This window comes from Coregonus clupeaformis, chromosome 23 (genome assembly GCF_020615455.1).
Source record: "Coregonus clupeaformis isolate EN_2021a chromosome 23, ASM2061545v1, whole genome shotgun sequence".
In the NCBI taxonomy this organism is placed as follows: Eukaryota; Metazoa; Chordata; class Actinopteri; order Salmoniformes; family Salmonidae; genus Coregonus; species Coregonus clupeaformis.
The window spans coordinates 13,271,134-13,289,088 of record NC_059214.1 but is presented as its reverse complement, the minus strand read 5'-3'; the positions used below and the strand labels follow the sequence as shown (position 1 = coordinate 13,289,088).

Sequence of the window (17,955 nt, the reverse complement as noted above, 5' to 3'; positions counted from 1 at the left end):
CATCTGACCAAAACATTTTCACCCAGTTCTCCTCTGAATCATTCAGATGTTCATTGGCAAACTTCAGACGGGCATGTACAGTGAGGAAAAAAAGTATTTGATCCCCTGCTGATTTAGTAAGTTTGCCCACTGACAAAGACATGATCAGTCTATAATTTTAATGGTAGGTTTATTTGAACAGTGAGAGACAGAATAACAACAAAGAAATCCAGAAAAACGCATGTCAAAAATGTTATAAATTGATTTGCATTTTAATGAGGGAAATAAGTATTTGACCCCTCTGCAAAACATGATTTAGTACTTGGTGGCAAAACCCTTGCTGGCAATCGCAGAGGTCAGACGTTTCTTGTAGTTGGCCACCAGGTTTGCACACATCTCAGGAGGGATTTTGTCCCACTCCTCTTTGCAGATCTTCTCCAAGTCATTAAGGTTTCGAGGCTGACGTTTGGCAACTCGAACCTTCAGCTCCCTCCACAGATTTTCTATGGGATTAAGGTCTGGAGACTGGCTAGGCCACTCCAGGACCTTAATGTGCTTCTTCTTGAGCCACTCCTTTGTTGCCTTGGCCGTGTGTTTTGGGTCATTGTCGTGCTGGAATACGCACCCACGACCCATTTTCAATGCCCTGGCTGAGGGAAGGAGGTTCTCACCCAAGATTTGACGGTACATGGCCCCGTCCATCGTCCCTTTGATGCGGTGAAGTTGTCCTGTCCCCTTAGCAGAAAAACACCCCCAAAGCATAATGTTTCCACCTCCATGTTTGACGATGGTGGGGATGGTGTTCTTGGGGTCATAGGCAGCATTCCTCCTCCTCCAAACAAGGCGAGTTGAGTTGATGGCAAAGAGCTCGATTTTGATCTCATCTGACCACAACACTTTCACGCAGTTCTCCTCTGAATCATTCAGATGTTAATTGGCAAACTTCAGACATGCCTGTATATGTGCTTTCTTGAGCAGGGGGACCTTGCGGGCGCTGTAGGATTTCAGTCCTTCACGGCGTAGTGTGTTACCAATTGTTTTCTTGGTGACTATGGTCCCAGCTGCCTTGAGATCATTGACAAGATCCTCCTGTGTAGTTCTGGGCTGATTCCTCACCGTTCTCATGATCATTGCAACTCCACGAGGTGAGATCTTGCATGGAGCCCCAGGCCGAGGGAGATTGACAGTTATTTTGTGTTTCTTCCATTTGCAAATAATCGCACCAACTGTTGTCACCTTCTCACCAAGCTGCTTGCCGATGGTCTTGTAGCCCATTCCAGCCTTGTGTAGGTCTACAATCTTATCCCTGACATCCTTGGAGAGCTCTTTGGTCTTGGCCATGGTGGAGAGTTTGGAATCTGATTGATTGCTTCTGTGGACAGGTGTCTTTTATACAGGTGACAAACTGAGATTAGGAGCACTCCCTGTAAGAGTGTGCTCCTAATCTCAGCTCGTTACCTGTATAATAGACACCTGGGAGCCAGAAATCTTTTTGATTGAGCGGGGGTCAAATACTTATTCCCCTCATTAAAATGCAAATGAATTTATAACATTTTTGACATGTGTATATATATATATATACAGTACCAGTCAAAGGTTTGGACACACCTACTCATTTTTTCTTTATTTGTACTATTTTATACATTGTAGAATAATAGTGAAGCTATCAAAACTATGAAATAACACATATGAAATCATTTAGTAACCATAAGTGTTAAATCAAAATATATTTAATATTTGAGATTCTTCAAAGTTTCCACCCTTTGCCTTGATGACAGCTTTGCACACTCTTGGCATTTCTAGCTGTTCTATCATTCAGCCTACAGTAGCAGCCAATGTGTGGTGTTCAATGTAGGCCTACATTCCATGAGACTTTTGAAAAAAACATGCAGGGCTTGACATTAACCTGTTTACAAGTTTTGTGCTCTTGTAGGAAACAATCACTACCCTATTGCTGACTACAAATGATCTATAACTGGGCTAATAACTCACTAACTAGCAAAGGATATGAACAAAATGTGCACACATGGGAAAATGCAGCTCTTGCTTTGATCTCAAAACAAGCACATCTACTCAAGACCACAGCTGTAAACAAAGTCTGGTTCAAAGTAAATGGTACAGATCCAGATATGGCAATGTCGATTTGCATACAGGTCTACTGCAGCTCTGATTGGTTATGTCACACCGGTCTGTGTAGAGTACCGGCTGAGTCTTGCACAATAGAAACCTACTCAGATGCGTTTCTATGGGAATAAGGTCTGGAGACTGGCTAGGCCACTCCAGGACCTTAATGTGCTTCTTCTTGTTGATGAGCAAATTCTTATTTACAATGATGGCCTACCAAAAGGCAAAAGGCCTCCTGCGGGGACAAAAAAACTAAAACATTAAAAAATTAAAATATATATATATATATAGGCCCAAACACACATCACAACAAGAGAGACAACACAACACTACATAAAGAGAGAATGCCTCGCAAAGAAGGGCACTCACCTACTTGCAGATGGGTAAAAAAAAAGAGCAGACATTGAATATCCCTTTGAGCATGGTGAAGTTATTAATTACACTTTTGGATGGTGTATCAATACACCCAGTCACTACAAAGATAAAGGCGTCCTTCCTAACTCAGCTGTCGGAGAGGAAGGAAACCGCTCAGGGATTTCACCATGAGGCCAATGGTGCCATTAAAACAGTTACAGAGTTTAATGGCTGTGATAGAAAACTGAGGATAGATCAACAACATTGTAGTTACTCCACAATACTAACCTAACTGACAGAGTGAAAAGAAGGAAGCCTGTACAGAATAAAAAATATTCCAAAACAGTTTGCAATAAGGCACTAAAGTAAAACTGCAAAGAAATTTGGCAAAGAAACTGACTTCATGTCCTGAATACAAAGCCTTATGTTTGGGGAAAATCCAACACACATCACTGAGTACCAATCTTCATATTTTCAAGCATTGTGGTGGCTGCATCATGTTATGGGTATGCTTGTCATCGGCAAGGACTAGGGAGTTTTTTAGGATAAAAAGAAACGGAGTAGAGCTAAGCACAGGCAACATCCTAGAGGAAAACCTAGTTCCGTCTGCTTTTCAACTGGGAGACAAATTCACCTTCCAGCAGGACAATAACCTAAAACACATGGCCAAATATACACGGGAGTTGCTTAAGACACAGTGGCAACCCGTCATTCAGGGCAGGTGGAGCAGAGCCCCACCTGTTTTGAACCCCACACTTTAGGGAGGGGGGGGCTTACCTTTTTTGCATGTTATTTTGGCATTAATACATGTCAGATACCAGTTTGCAAAAAAATTTAAAAATCATTGAGTTAATAACGGCGCATACAAACATGGTCTCTTTTTTACTTTATTGAGTAAGGCAGCTCCAAAATGCAGGTGTTTCAGCCTAGCTCAGTGCTTTCTGTAGTGGTGGGGCAGCCAGCGGAAAATACGGAGCGTAGGTGTTGGTAATGTTCTCTAGTTGCGCCATGATTAGCTCAGTGTTCTGTCACTCGTGGGGACAGTACGTCACCGCCAAGTCTAAGGGTAGACCTCGAAAATTCAAGCTCCTTGGGTGCTGCCATAGAGTTACATTAGAAGTGCCCATCCAAGAAGGCTCAAGGTCATTGGCCACAAATAAAATGACGTCAAATCACGTTACATCTACAGTAGCTTTGATTGGACAGATCATGTCAACATCATACTTTCAAAATCTTAGCTAGCAGTCATCATCATGAATCAAGTCGACAATCTACTGGCAAATCCTTTTTAATCCTTGTCATATGAATAGAAATAATGAAGAGAAATTATAGATAAAATGTATCGGTGCTCATTGGACATAAACATTACACAACAAGTTGGAAATCGCAAATTCAACAATGAGTGGTTTGGAAGGAATCAGTGGCAGTGGCTAACTGCAAGCATTGCAAAGCAATCACTAGCCTGCTATTGGAGTCATTAAAACTCGTTTTTCAACCACTCCACAAATTTCTTGTTAACAAACTATAGTTTTGGCAAGTCGGTTAGGACATCTACTTTGTGCATGACACAAGTACTGTTTCCAATAATTGTTACAGACAGATTATTTCACTTATAATTCACTGTATCACAATTCCAGTGGGTCAGAAGTTTACATACACTAAATTGACTGTGCCTTTAAACAGCTTGGAAAATTCCAGAAAATTATGTCATGGATTTAGAAGCTTCTGATAGGCTAATTGACATCATTTGAGTCAATTGGAGGTGTACCTGTGGATGTATTTCAAGGCCTACCTTCAAACTCAGTGCCTCTTTGCTTGACATCATGGGAAAATCAAAAGACCTCATTAGAAATTTTGTAGACCTCCACACGTCTGGTTCATCCTTGGGAGCAATTTCCAAACGCCTGAAGGTACCACGTTCATCTGTACAAGGAAGGAGACGCGTTCTGTCTCCTAGAGATGAACGTACTTTGGTGCAAAAAGTGCAAATCAATCCCAGAAAAACAGCAAAGGACCTTGTGAAGATGCTGGAGGAAACAGGTACAAATGTATCTATATCCACAGTAAAACGAGTCCTGAAAGGCCGCTCAGCAAGGAAGAAGCCACTGCTCCAAAACCGCCATAAAAAAAGCCAGACTACGGTTTGCAACTGAAAATGGGGACAAAGATCGTACTTTTTGGAGAAATGTCCTCTGGTCTGATGAAACAAAAATAGAACTGTTTGGCCATAATGACCATCGTTATGTTTGGAGGAAAAAAGGGGTAGCTTGCAAGCCGAAGAACACCATCCCAACCGTGAAGCACGGGGGTGGCAGCATCATGCTGTGGGGGTGCTTTGCTGCAGGAGGGTCTGGTGCACTTCACAAAATAGATGGCATCATGAGGAAGGAAAATTATGTGGATATATTGAAGCAACATCAGTCAGGAAGTTAAAGCTTGGTCGCAAATGGACAATGACACCAAGCATACTTCCAAAGTCAAGGTATTGGAGTGGCCATCACAAAGCCCTGACCTCAATCCTATAGAAAATTTGTGGGCAGAACTGAAAAAGCGTGTGCGTGCAAGGAGGCCTACAAACCTGACTCAGTTACACCAGTTCTTTCAGGAGGAATACTAATTGAGTGTATGTAAACTTCTGACCCACTGGGAATGTGATGAAAGAAATAAAAGCTGAAATAAATCATTCTCTCTACAATTATTCTGACATTTCACATTCTTAAAATAAACTGACCTAAGACAGGGAATTTTTACTAGGATTAAATGTCAGAAATTGTGAAAAACTGAGTTGAAATGTATTTGGCTAAGGTGTATGTAAACTTCTGACTTCAACTGTCTGTTTTTTTTTTCAAGCAGTAAATGAGGCTGAATGAACTGTTTCGCTGCCAGACAAGGCTCCACTGATAGCCAGGTGTAGGGACAGCTTTATGTAGGCCCTAACAGTTTGTGGGCACCGTTTGTCACCATTATAGCGCAATTAATGTATTGTTTAGTGTTGTGTAGTGGCTTTGCTGGCATGCATCCAACTTTTTTTTTTTTTTGCTCCACCAAGATGTACAGTGAGGGAAAAAAGTATTTGATCCCCTGCTGATTTTGTACGTTTGCCCACTGACAAAGAAAGGATCAGTCTATAATTTTAATGGTAGGTTTATTTGAACAGTGAGAGACAGAATAACAACAACAAAAATCCAGAAAAACGCATGTCAAAAATGTTATAAATTGATTTGCATTTTAATGAGGGAAATAAGTATTTGACCCCCTCTCAATCAAAAATATTTCTGGCTCCCAGGTGTCTTTTATACAGATAACGAGCTGAGATTAGGAGCACACTCTTAAAGGGAGTGCTCCTAATCTCAGCTTGTTACCTGTATAAAAGACACCTGCCTCAGAAGCAATCAATCAATCAGATTCCAAACTCTCGACCATGGCCAAGACCAAAGAGCTCTCCAAGGATGTCAGGAACAAGATTGTAGACCTACACAAGGCTGGAATGGGCTACAAGACCATTGCCAAGCAGCTTGGTGAGAAGGTGACAACAGTTGGTGCGATTATTCGCAAATGGAAGAAACACAAAATAACTGTCAATCTCTCTCGGCCTGGGGCTCCATGCAAGATCTCACCTCGTGGAGTGAATGATCATGAGAACGGTGAGGAATCAGCCCAGAACTACACAGGAGGATATTGTCAATGATCTCAAGGCAGCTGGGACAATAGTCACCAAGAAAATAATTGGTAACACACTACGCCGTGAAGGACTGAAATCCTGCAGCGCCCGCAAGGTCCCCCTGCTCAAGAAAGCACATATACAGGCCGGTCTGAAGTTTGCCAATGAACATCTGAATGATTTAGAGGAGAACTGGGTGAAAGAGTTGTGGTCAAATGAGAACAAAATCGAGCTCTTTGGCATCAACTCAACTCGCCGTGTTTGGAGGAGGAGGAATGCTGCCTATGACCCCAAGAACACCATCCCCACCGTCAAACATGGAGGTGGAAACATTATGCTTTGGGGGTGTTTTTCTGCTAAGGGGACAGGACAACTTCACAGCATCAAAGGGACAATGGACGGGGCCATGTACCGTCAAATCTTGGGTGAGAACCTCCTTCCCTCAGCCAGGGCATTGAAAATGGGTCGTGGATGGGTATTCCAGCATGACAATGACCCAAAACACACGGCCAAGGCAACAAAGGAGTGGCTCAAGAAGAAGCACATGAAGGTCCTGGAGTGGCCTAGCCAGTCTTCAGACCTTAATCCCATAGAAAATCTGTGGAGGGAGCTGAAGGTTCGAGTAGACAAACGTCAGCCTCGAAACCTTAATGACTTGGAGAAGATCTGCAAAGAGGAGTGGGACAAAATCCCTCCTGAGATGTGTGCAAACCTGGTGGCCAACTACAAGAAACGTCTGACCTCCGTGATTGCCAACAAGGGTTTTGCCACCAAGTACTAAGTCATATTTTGCAGAGGGGTCAAATACTTATTTCCCTCAGTAAAATGCAAATCAATTTATAACATTTTTGACATGCGTTTTTCTGGATTTTTGTTGTTGTTATTCTGTCTCTCACTGTTCAAATAAACCTACCATTAAAATTATAGACTGATCATGTCTTTGTCAGTGGGCAAACGTACAAAATCAGCAGGGGATCAAATACTTTTTTCCCTCACTGTACATGCTAAAATCGTCACTGCCAAGACGACATTGAATGCTCCGGTGTGGCCTAGTTCCGGTTTTTACTTAAATCCACTTGAAAATCTATGGCAAGACTTGAAAATGGCTGTCTAGCAATGATCAACAACCAACTTGACAGAGCTTGAAAAATTATGAAAAGAATAATGGGCTAATACAAAGCTCTTAGAGACTAACCCTGAAAGACTCACAGCTGTAATTGCTGCCAAATACATTTTAACATGTATTGACTCAGGGGGTTGAATACTTATCTAATCAAGATATGAGTGTTTTATTTTTCATGATTTGGTCAGTTGTGATTTTGGTTTCCCTTTCTTCAGTGATTAGCCACCAGTGAATTAGCTTATGTGATAGCCTATTTGTAAACACAAAGATGTAAGCAAATTAATCTCTATTGAACAAAATCCATCTGCAATTCTGGAGCCATATTTCAACAGTACAATTATAGCAACAATAGCCTAATTGTCAAACCCACTGGTTTAGGTATTGTACATCAACATATCTTTATCATGCATTCTTGCTTGGACATGTTAAATTAAATTACAACTTTTTTCTTTAACAAAATCTATGTCTGTAGCCCTCCTCTACTGTTTTTTTCCTCTTTAAATATACACCTTCAGGCAAAAGTTTGGAAACACCTACTCATTCTAGGTTATTTAAACTTTTACTATATTGTAGAATAATAGTGAATAGTTGGCCTATGGGTGTTTTTTTTTTTATGCTCCGGAGCTGAGAATATTGGTATATCCAGAGACCAAATAGCTGAACAGATAAACACATTTTAAATTTGCATTAAATGTAATAATTAATTTTTACTGTCCATATGGACAGGGTGCCGCTAGTAATCTTAAATAATATAATCTTTGAGAACTAACAATCACCTAAATAAAGGCTAGACAGTCAGGGAGAATTGAAAATGACAAAGACTACGAAATAAGCATTATTGATTTTGTTATTATGTTTGAGAAAATTAACAAAGGCATGGCAGAATATATAGAATCACATACAATTTGCTTTAAAGGTCCAATGCGGTCAAAAACATGATTTTCCTGTGTTTTATGTATATTTCCACACTATGTGGTTGGAATAATACTGTTAAAAATGATGCCCTTTTAGTGTAAGAGCTGTTTGAATAGACCACCTGAAATTTCTGCCTGTTTTAGTGGGAGGAAGTTTTGGCCTTCCATGATGACATCAACATGCAGCAAATTAGTTAATAAATATAAGAAATAGAGTTCCAAACCTCTATGCCAAATGCCAATAACAGCTATTTTTCAGTTTTCCCCTCCCCACGCAAACCACTCCCAGACAGTCCTAGCAAAATTATTGCTTGAGAAATTGCTCTTTGCTAAGAAGCTATTTTTGTTTATTTTTGACCATCTTAATTGAAAAAAATCACAGTAAGGTACTTAATTGTTACCCAGGACCATGAAGGCCTGGGTAACAATTAAGCACCTTACTGCATTGGACATTCAAAACTGCAAAGTTTCTCTACACCGCCAAGATGGGGGCCTCTAAAATGTTCTTTAAACTTCAGCTGCGCTGACCATACCAATTGCCACACCCCCTGCCACGTCCACCCCCTAAGCCCCTTTTTGATCCAGAAAAAAACCTGGAAATTATGTCTATACAGTTCATGTATATAATCCTCCATTATTGCATTAGTACATTTACATTACATTTACATCATTTAGCAGACGCTCTTATCCAGAGCGACTTACAAATTGGTGCATTCATCTTATGATAGCCAGTAGGACAACCACTTCACAAATGATTTATTTCTAATTTTTAATTCTTAATTTTCAGAGTATACTTTTTTAGATTTTTTTCATTTTCAATAAAAAAAAATATATTATTATTTTTATTTATTATTTTTTTTTGTCTTTTCAGCCAACTATAGTTTCCAAAAGGCACCACTTGGCTAACGTCAATCCCAGTTTTCACCTAATATCGCCCTCCTCTATAGCCTACCCCTTTCTCTACTAATTTGGCCTCTTTTCCCCCTCATCTTTTATCTTACTGTAATTGTATATTTCTCTTAATCTGGCCCTATCCTTTCTCTGCCTCTCCATCTCTCCAGCTTTCCCTCCTCCTAATCTCTCCCATACCTTGGTCTTCCCCTCATACTCGCGGCGTGATTCGGACAGCAGCTCTTCCAGCTCCATGAGCGAGTCCTTCAGCGTATCCACCTGGTACATCAGGTTGTTCTTCTCATTGTCCAGCTGGGCATTGGACACCATGGCCTTGCGGTACTTCTCCTCCACCTCCACTAGGGAATCCTAAAGGAAGAGAGATGCCTGTTGGTGTATGCACATGGGAACACACATACGGACAACATAACGCAGACATACAGTAACAAACACGCACACCCATAAAAGACACACACACCAATATCCAAAGGGGTACTGTATCAAACGCTGCCACTTCCGTTCTCTGTACTCATTCGGATGGTTTCAACTGGGAGGAAAGGTCAGAAATGTGATAGAGAATGGAAAGAATTCCAAGGACATCATTTGAATTCAGGGAAATTATGTAATGATGTTAGACCCAAGCAAAATTTGTCCACCGCATGCCAGTGGGGTTATTGTGTGTGCTTCAATCTATAGCTAGAAGACTCCTGATATCTCCAGGAGTGATAAGTATAATTTTTTTGTCTTTATCTGTTGTGTTCTAGTACTGTCTTTTTGCTAGCTAAGGCCATCTACTTTAAGTTCTGCCTGTCTTCCCAGTGGCCTACTTGGGTGTGTGAACTGCTGACTGCTCATAATTTGCAGATAGTTGTTGACACATCAACCAGGGGCAATAGGGACCGACCGCCTTGATTCGGTCTTATGTAGCAAAATTTGAAATTGTGTTTTTTACAATGGATAAAAGCAGAGACACAGAGCGAATTTTTTTTATATCATACACTGCATTTGAGGAACAATGGGAAAGTAATTCTGATTTGAAAGTTGATAAACTTGTAACCTCACTTTCGAGAAAATGGCCTTTGAATGTTTTGGTACCTACTGGACAGCTTTTCTTTGTGTTTGTCTTTTATTTATTTTTATTTCACCTTTATTTAACCAGGTAAGCCAGTTGAGAAAAAGTTATCATTTACAACTGCGACCTTGACAAGATAAAGCAAAGCAGTGCGATAAAAACAACAACAACACAGAGTTACATATGGGGTAAAATAAAACATACAGTCAATAACACAATAGAACATCTATATACAGTGTATGCAAATGTAGTAAGTTATGGAGGTAAGGCAATAATGATGATAGATGTGCAGAAGATGATTTGCAAAAAGAGATACTTTGGTGCAAATTAGCAAAATAAATAACAATATGGGGGATGAGGTAGTTGGGTGGGCTAATTACAGATGGGTTGTGTACAGATGCAGTGATCGGTAAGCTGCTCTGACAACTGATGCTTAAAGTTAGTGAGGGAGATAAAGAGTCTCCAGCTTCAGAGATTTTTGCAATTCGTTCCAGTCATTGGCAGCAGAGAACTAGATGGAATGCCGGCCAAAGGAGGTGTTGGCTTTGGGGATGACCAGTGAGATATACCTGCTGGAGCGCAGACTATGGGTGGGTGTTGCTATGGTGACCAATGAGCTAAGATAAGGCAGGGATTTGCCTAGCAGTGATTTATAGATGACCTGGAGCCAGTGGGTTTGGCGACTAATATGTAGTGAGGCCCAGCCAACGAGAGCGTACAGGTCACAATGGTGTGTAGTATATGGGGCTTTGGTGACAAAACGGATGGCACTGTGATAGACTATATCCAATTTGCTGAGTAGAGTGTTGGAGGCTATTTTGTAAATGACATCGCCGAAGTCAAGGATCGGTAGGATAGTCAGTTTTACGAGGGCATGTTTGGCAGCATGAGTGAAGGAGGCTTTGTTGCGAAATAGGAAGCCGATTCTAGATTTAACTAAACCCATTCAGCATCGTTCACACCCTTTTAAGCTTTAGCCCCACCAATCTCTTTAAGGGTTGATCCGAGCGTTCTATCCTAACAACAACAGTCAAGCACCCACGCTAACTGGTTAACGTTGGCTAGCTTGGTAGCTACTTCCAGACACAAATGAGAGAACAGCTCACTGACCATTTTACTCACCCTAGCAGAGCTGGTTAGGCTGTTTTTATGCTATCCAGAGCGTTGGTGACTGCAAATGTGCTGCTGCCAAACAATTTACGTTTTTTTGCCAACGTTTACTGACATATTCAACGGGTGTTGAGCGTTCGTAAATTCGTCAGTTATTCTGCGCTCTGGCACACTCAGATGAGAGTGCTCTGAAATCGGAGTAGATAGCCAGAGCAAATTTACCAGCCACGTCTATCAACTGTTGTCGCAGTGACATTCTATTGAAATGGTTACTTGCATAATGGAATCTTTTGTTAAGACATGTAGCTAGCTAGCTAGGTAAACAATGAACCATAATCCCAACTCATGACGTTACTACCTGCATGAATTTACAGGTAGCTAACCAACCAGGTTCAATGTTAGCTAGCTAACATTAGGCTATAACTAGCAAAGCAAATTGCTCTGAGATATGAATAATAAGATCATACACGTATTGTTAGCTAGCGAGCCAGCCAGCTAACGTTAGCTAGCTAGCTAACAGTACACTAACTTGAAATGAAAACGACTTTCTGTCAAAATTAGAAACGTGTAATATCTGAAAATATAGCTAGCTAACTATCTTACCCGTAAACATCATGGATGGACGCCTCTCCCTGTCACGGATGCCATGGTTGCCCTTATTTTGAAGATGTAATCCGGAGACAGGTGTTTTCTCCATCTCCTTAGATATCATAATCTATTTCCACTGATTTCAAAACTCGGTCCTCCAGAAAGTAGAGAGCAACACTTAAGCAGTTCTATAGGGCGGCAGGTAGCTTAGTGGTTAAGAGCGTTGTGCCAGTAACCGAAAGGTCGCTGGTTCTAATCCCTGAGCCGACTAGGTGAAAAATCAGTCGATGTGCCCTTAAGCAAGGCACTTAACCCTAATTGCTCCTGTAAGTCGCTCTGGATAAGAGCGTCTGCTAAATGACGTAGATGTAGATGTGATACATTTTTCAAAAAGCAGCGTTAGACAGGATGTCCTACACATACTGACCAGCACACATAGACAGAAGCATGCCATATGGCAGACCAATCCGAACTCATCTCTCGGCATGTCCAGCCCAATCATTATCTCAGCCAATCATGGCTAGCGGGAAGGTTGATGTCTTTTTCTGTGGCTAAACCAACTAGGCTCGTAATTTTACAATTTTAATCGTATTGACAGATGGCATACAAGACTGTTATTAAGGCAAATGAAAGTTCACATGTTCCAGAAGGCATTTCTGCCCAGAAATTCATTTTGATAAAAAATATATGTTTACGTTCAAATGGCTCTCCTGTGAAGTAGTGACCCATGACATACGCCTAGTTTCCTGAAACGAGTCACAATTTGTAACTTGTTTTGGTAATCAGTGGCTGTATTGCAGGGGGAGTGGTTTCATCTCTTTTCTGAGTGTATATAACCAGCTTCTCAGGCTCCATCTCAGTGTGCTTCAATCTATAGCTAGAGGACTCCTGATATCTCTAGGAGTGATAATGGCTCACCGCTCTTCGTACTTGGTGACTTCAACCTCCCGACGTCTGTCCGATAAATTTCTTTCCAACTCTTTCTTTCCCCTCCTTGCTTCTTTTGACCCTTTCCCAATCCCCTCCAACTCATAAGGCAGGCAATACGCTTGACCTCATCTATACTAGAGTCTGCTTGCCTACTAATCTCACTGCAACCCCCTCCAGTCTCTGATCACTACTTTGTTTCTATTTCTGTCTCCCTTTCCTCCAATCCTAACCGCTCAGCCCCTACCCAGATGGTCATGCGCCGTTGCAATCTTCGCTCTCTCTCTCCCATTACTCTCTCCTCTTCTATACTATCATCTCTACCTTCTGCTAAATCCTTCTCCCTCCTGTCTCCTGATTCTGCCTCTTCGACCCTACTCTTCTCCCTTTCCGCATCCTATGACATCCACTACTCATTCACTCTGCATATTGAGTCCACTGATCTCACACACACAGAACTACCCTATGCCTTGACCTCTTTCTCCCCTCTCTCTCCAGATGACATCCTGTGACTAGTGAGGTCTGGCCGCCCGACAACCTGCCCGCTCGACCCCATCCCCTCCTCCCTTCTCCAGACCATCTCTGGAGACCTTTTCCCATTACTCACTTCCCTCATCAACTCATCCCTGACCACTGGCTGCGTCCGCTCTGACTTCAAAATGGCCCGAGTTGCTCCCCTCCTCAAGAAACCAACACTCGACTCATCTGACGTCAAAAACTATAGACCTGTATCCCTTCTTTCTTTTCTTTCCCAAACATTTGAGCGTGCTGTCTCTGATCAACTTTCTCGTTATCTCTCTCAGAATGATCTTCTTGACCCTAACCAGTCAGGCTTCAAGACGGGTCACTCAACCGAGACTGCTCTTCTCTGTGTCCCGGAGTCTCTCCGCACTGCCAAAGCTGACTCTCTCCCCTCTGTTCTCATCCTCCTAGATCTATCCGCTGCCTTCGACACCGTGAACTATCATATCCTCCTCTCCACCCTCTCAGGGCTGAGCTTCTCAGGCTATGCACACTCTTGGATTGCATCCTACCTGGCAGGCCACTCCTACCAGGTGACGTGGAGAGGATCTGTGTCTGCACCATGTACTCTCACTACTGGTGTCCCCCAGGGCTCGGTTCTAGGCCCTCTCCTCTTCTCTCTATACACCAAGTCACTCAGCTCCATAATATCCTCACATGGTCTCTCCTATCATTGCTATGCGTATGACACTCAACTAGTTTTCTCCTTCCCCCCCTTCTGACACATCTCTACATGCCTGGCAGATATCTCAACTTGCATGTCGGCCTACCACCTCAAGCTCAACCTCGACAAGACAAAACTGCTCTTCCTTCTGGGGAAGGCCTGTTCACTCAGACCTCTCCATCACGGTTGACAACTCCACAGTGTCACCCTCCCAGAGTGCAAAGAGCCTTCGCGTGACCCTGGACAACACCCTGTCATTCTCTGTAAACATTCAAAGCAGTGACCCGCCCCTACAGGTTCATACTCTACAACGTCCGTAGAGTACGACCCTATCTCACACAGGAAGTGGCGCAGGTCGTAATCCAGGCACTTGTCCTCTCCCGTCTGGACTACTGCAACTCGCTGTTGGCTGGACTCCCCGCTTGTGCAATCAAACCACTGCAACTTATCCAGAACGCAGCAGCCCGCCTGGTTTTCAACCTTCCCAAGTTCTCTCATGTCACGCCGCTCCTCCACACAATCCACTGGTTTCCAGTCGAAGCTCGCATCCAGTACAAGACCATGGTGCTTACCTATGGAACAGCAAGAGGAACTGCCCCTCCCTACCTTCAGGCTATGCTCAAACCTTACACCCAAATCCGAGCACTCCGTTCTACCACCTCAGGTCTCTTGGCCCTCCCACCCCTACAGGAGGGCAGCTCCCGCTCAGCCCAGTCCAAGCCCTTCTCTGTCCTGGCACCCCAATGGTTGAAACAGCTTCTCCCTGAAGCTAGGACAGCAGAGTCCCTGCCATCTTCCGAAAACATCTGAAACCTATCTAGCCATCTAGCCTGACAATAACACTATAAAATGTGGCACTATAATTCTGCCAAATATCATGCTGATCTGGACTTTCAACATCACTAGACAGCAATCACAGGTCATCTATTACCTTAGTAAACGATTAGAGGGGTCCCAGCCTCAGGCAACCATTTAATAGCAAGGTAGAAGTCTTAAACTATCTGTAGTTGAAAAGGGATAGGCAAGAAAATAAGTCTAAAACATTCATTAAACATTAGTCGCTAGGACTTATCATTGCTTAATAGGAGTCTCTCAACTACTTTAAGTATAACCCTACCATTGGTTAATTCTGAGGAGGTCCAAAACTATTATGGGCTAAAAGTAGTATCATTGGTCAGCTCAAAAGCTAGGGAAGGGAAGACTAAAACCATATTAATATTAACAGGGCCGCAGGCTGGGTTACGTTGGGGTGGGTCAGTCAAGTAGTGTACCTTGACTTCTTTGAGGCTCTGCATGTACTTTGACTCCACATCTTGGATCTGATCCGTCAGCTCATGAATCTCCTGGGGTGAAGAGCGTGGAAGGGGTGAGGAAAGAGACAGAAGCATGCTGCGACAGGGTCGATAGATGAAGTGATGAGCACAATGACAGGTAGAGAATGACATGTGCAGAGCAGTGTGTGCTGTACAGGGATGGGCCCTTAAAGAGTGGAAGTGATGGAAGAGGGTGCTAGAATGCCCATGGCTTTCTAACCTTTACCTTGATCTCTAGTATGGAGGTCTCTGTGTCGCCTGTGATCGACGTTTCGCCACTTCCTCTCCGGGAGGAAGACCTGCCGAGCGAGGCGAGGGTAGCTGCCGATAGGGTGGAAGCGGCTCGAGATCCCTTTTCCAGGTCATCTTCCACCTGGGAACAAAGGAGACATACTGATAGAATAGGGGCCACATCATGCCTTTAAAAGGGCCAAAGTGGGCCAGAGGGCCATGGATTCACAAGGAATGGGGAAAATGACCTGGGGACAGTCAGCAATCTTTCCATCCAATCATAAACCACAAGCAGTTGAAATGCTGTTGCAACACAACAATTGCTGGGTAAGTTAAGAGTGCATGCCTAATTGTCAGATAATCAGAGCGGTCTGTGAACTTCAGTCCCTTGCATTGTTCAGTGTTATGATCGGTCACAACAACTGTGACATATTACATATGGCATATCAAACTGTCCTTAGTATTAGACATGCTATGTTAGGCATGGGAAGTGAATATGAGTATCAATCAGCATCAATACTGGTTACAGGAGTTGTTGGAAAATAGTTGAGTCAAAAGTAGTTCTAGCCCACGACACACACCATACTGTTGTTAGTCCCATTTGTCCCATTCTACAACACTCTTTTGTTTAATCTACAACACACCATCCAACTGAATTCTATAGAATAGCAATTTATCTTTTTTGATTAACTAGTGCCAGTGTTGATGACATCTCATCAGTTCTAAAAGTACTTTCTAAGGTTAGTCTCCTCTTCCCCATCTTCCAGGCGTGACAGTGACCATACAGTAGGTAGTTGACAGCACAATCCAGGCTGAATCCAAGTCTCTTTAAGTCTACCCTCCAACTCCACACGAAAGCAGCCAGTCTCTCTGTGTGAGTTGAGACCACGCTGCCATGCCCTGGCAGTGGCGCCCCACTCACATCGGTTAAATCGGGGTTGTCATGTGACCCAGGTCTCTGGGCAGGCTACTGCCGGTGGCCGTGCTGCGCAGGAAGCTGGCCACAGAGCTGCGGTCATCATCCTAGTGGCCCACCAGAGGGCGCAATGGGACAAGGTATATTTCAGAGAGGTCACTCTCTAAATCTTTCTCACACACGCATAAACACAGAGCTCTCTATATAGCCCTAATACTCATGTACATTGCCCCTTTCCAACCAAAACACATGTATGAATGAACACACAATAATGGCTAAGCTGAGAATCTGTGTCAAACTGACTCTAGGAACAAGGATTCACCTACAGCTGTATAGAGCAATGAGCATCCCAGACAGTATACACAGTAGCCCACATGCAAATGGATTCCTGTAAATAAAGAATTTAAAAAGTTTGATGATATGTAAAGGTAGGATGTCCCAGTGTACCAGACGTCAACTAGTCTTCATAGTCTTGCCACTGGTTAATAAAATATTTGCCCCGAGTTGACAATTCAAACTAGTGGCTTTTCTGGGCAACCTCTCTACACAAATATAAGTTCCAGCAAAAGGCTGAACTGGGTCGCAGACATCACTTTCTCTGTAACAATTATAATCTCCATCTGAAAGATGCCAGTTATCTATTTATCTACTATTATCCCTGTTGTGTCGAACAAAACACAATCCCAAAGGCACAGGGCAATCTCTGAGATGTATTTTGGCATGACGCAGCATCATCCTGTAATGCTTTGCCAATCATCACTAACAAATTAACCGAAGCCCTTTGAGATGATGGTGGTTATTGTGAAAGATTGCCTCAATTGATTGCTGTTGCCCTTCCAATTCTCAATTAATTGCTTATGGACTGAACAAGCAAATCAGGAGCCAATTGTCAACGTCATAGACATAATTGAATTGCAATGGACAAAGACTTTAGCAGATATGCATTTTAAATGACAGAAACCAATGCGTAAACCATTCAAATCTTTATATCAAGTCTTATATCACCATGAATAAAAAACATGAAGTACAACTATGAAGGTTTACTTGAACTCTTAAGACAATATGACTAGTCCACTGTAAAAGAAGTCAAGTCTGTGATTATGCTTGTTAAATGGCCATGTCACTCTTATAAGGTTCAATGGTTGGACAGTGTGACTGAGGAGGGGTGCTCACCACTGGGCTGGCACGGTCTGAGATGGCCTTGGAGAATGCCCTGGAGCTGGTGCCACGATAACTACTGTACTCTGAAGGCTGGGGATGGCACACACACCATCATCAATGTGCAAGCACACAAGAACGCACACACATGTCACACGTGCATGCATAACGTCACAAACCCTGCTGCTGCGGTCATTCAATGACAGTGGCATTGGCATTTGTTCTTCACAGAGAGGATGCGGTAATGAGAGAAATAATGTTTGGGAAACCCTGGCCTAGGCTACTATTCTCCATTGCAGGGATAGGAGGGCGGCAATTTTTTTTGTCTCGCTTAGGGCAGCATATCGGCCAGGACCGGGCCTGATCAGCGTTGATTTGTCTATAAATTAAGAAAATATTCCTTATCAA

General features: G+C 42.8%; 1 protein-coding gene across 4 annotated transcripts in view; it reads right to left on the bottom strand.

The window, feature by feature from the left end:
• Nucleotides 1-17,955, bottom strand: part of LOC121536629 (leucine-rich repeat flightless-interacting protein 2) — a 107,133-nt gene that overhangs the window by 25,638 nt on the left and 63,540 nt on the right. For all 4 annotated transcript variants that reach the window (XM_041844034.2, XM_041844035.2, XM_041844038.2 and 1 more), the window contains 3 exons: nt 15,469-15,615; nt 15,201-15,272; nt 9,245-9,415 (listed from right to left, as the gene is read on the bottom strand). In XM_041844034.2, the coding sequence (XP_041699968.2) occupies nt 9,245-9,415; nt 15,201-15,272; nt 15,469-15,615 (390 nt within the window). The remainder of the gene's footprint in view (nt 1-9,244; nt 9,416-15,200; nt 15,273-15,468; nt 15,616-17,955) is intronic.